The sequence below is a fragment of the Orycteropus afer genome, unplaced genomic scaffold (assembly GCF_000298275.1).
Source record: "Orycteropus afer afer isolate SDZICR_OR568_19922 unplaced genomic scaffold, OryAfe1.0 scaffold00018, whole genome shotgun sequence".
Lineage (NCBI taxonomy): Eukaryota > Metazoa > Chordata > Mammalia > Tubulidentata > Orycteropodidae > Orycteropus > Orycteropus afer.
Genome location: NW_006921605.1, coordinates 1902278 through 1903314, shown reverse-complemented (window position 1 = coordinate 1903314; position 1037 = coordinate 1902278). Strand labels below are relative to the sequence as shown.

The 1037-nt window shown below is 58.6% G+C and overlaps 1 protein-coding gene across 1 annotated transcript in view; it reads right to left on the bottom strand.

Moving 5' to 3' along the window:
- Positions 1 to 1037, bottom strand: part of SLC38A10 (solute carrier family 38 member 10) — a 37550-nt gene that overhangs the window by 33128 nt on the left and 3385 nt on the right. Inside the window, exon 2 of the mRNA XM_042783570.1 lies at positions 388 to 505. Within this exon, the coding sequence (XP_042639504.1) occupies positions 388 to 505 (118 nt within the window). The remainder of the gene's footprint in view (positions 1 to 387; positions 506 to 1037) is intronic.

The window sequence follows — 1037 nt, the reverse complement described above, 5'->3', positions numbered from 1 at the left end:
AACCCACCAGCCACTCCTCGGAAGGAAGGTTGGGCAATCTACTTCCATAGTGATACTGCCTCGGAAACCCAAGGAGGGGTTGCTATGAGTCGGGGCCAACTCAATGGCACATAACAACAACAACCACATCTATATGGGAGCTCTGGTGACACAGTGCCTAAGGCACTTGAGTGCTAACCAGAAGGCTGTCCGTTCAAACCCACCAGCCACCCCTCGGAAGGAAGGTTGGGTGATCTCTGTAGTAATACCACCTCAGAAACCCAGATCCGACTCGATGGCAGTGAGTTCGGTTTTTTAAAAGGGGTGAAGCCCAAACCCCCAGATCTGCAAGGCAGCTTTGCTAAGAAAGAGCCTGGGTAAGGCCAGCCCCAGCCGCGCATGCCTCACCCAGGCCGGCGTAGGTCCTTCTCTTGCTCAGGCTGGCGGCCTTCACCAGGAACATGCAGGACTGATGCGTCATCCAGGAGCAGAAAACCAGGAGCAGTGCCCCCAGGACAATGCCACACTGCGGGGAGAGGGGACAAGCGGGCACACGGTGAGTCATACAGGGAGCGGGCATGCGGTGAGACACACAGGGAGCGGGCACACAGGGAGACACACGGGAGACACAGGGAGACACACAGGGAGTGGTCACGCACAGAGACACACAGGGAGACACAGGGAGACACGGGGAGACACGGGGAGACACACGGGAAGTGGTCACGCACAGAGACATGGAGACACACAGGGAGACAGGGGAGACACAGGGAGACACGGGGAGTGGTCACGCACAGAGACACGGAGACACACAGGGAGACACACAGGGAGACACACGGGGAGACACACAGGGAGACACACGGGGAGTGGTCACGCACAGAGACACGGAGACACACAGGGAGACACAAGGGGAGACACACGGGGAGTGGTCACGCACAGAGACACAGAGACACACAGGGAGACACACGGGGAGATACACGGGGAGACACACAGGGAGACACACGGGGAGTGGTCACGCACAGAGACACAGAGACACATGGGGAGACACAAGGGGAGACACA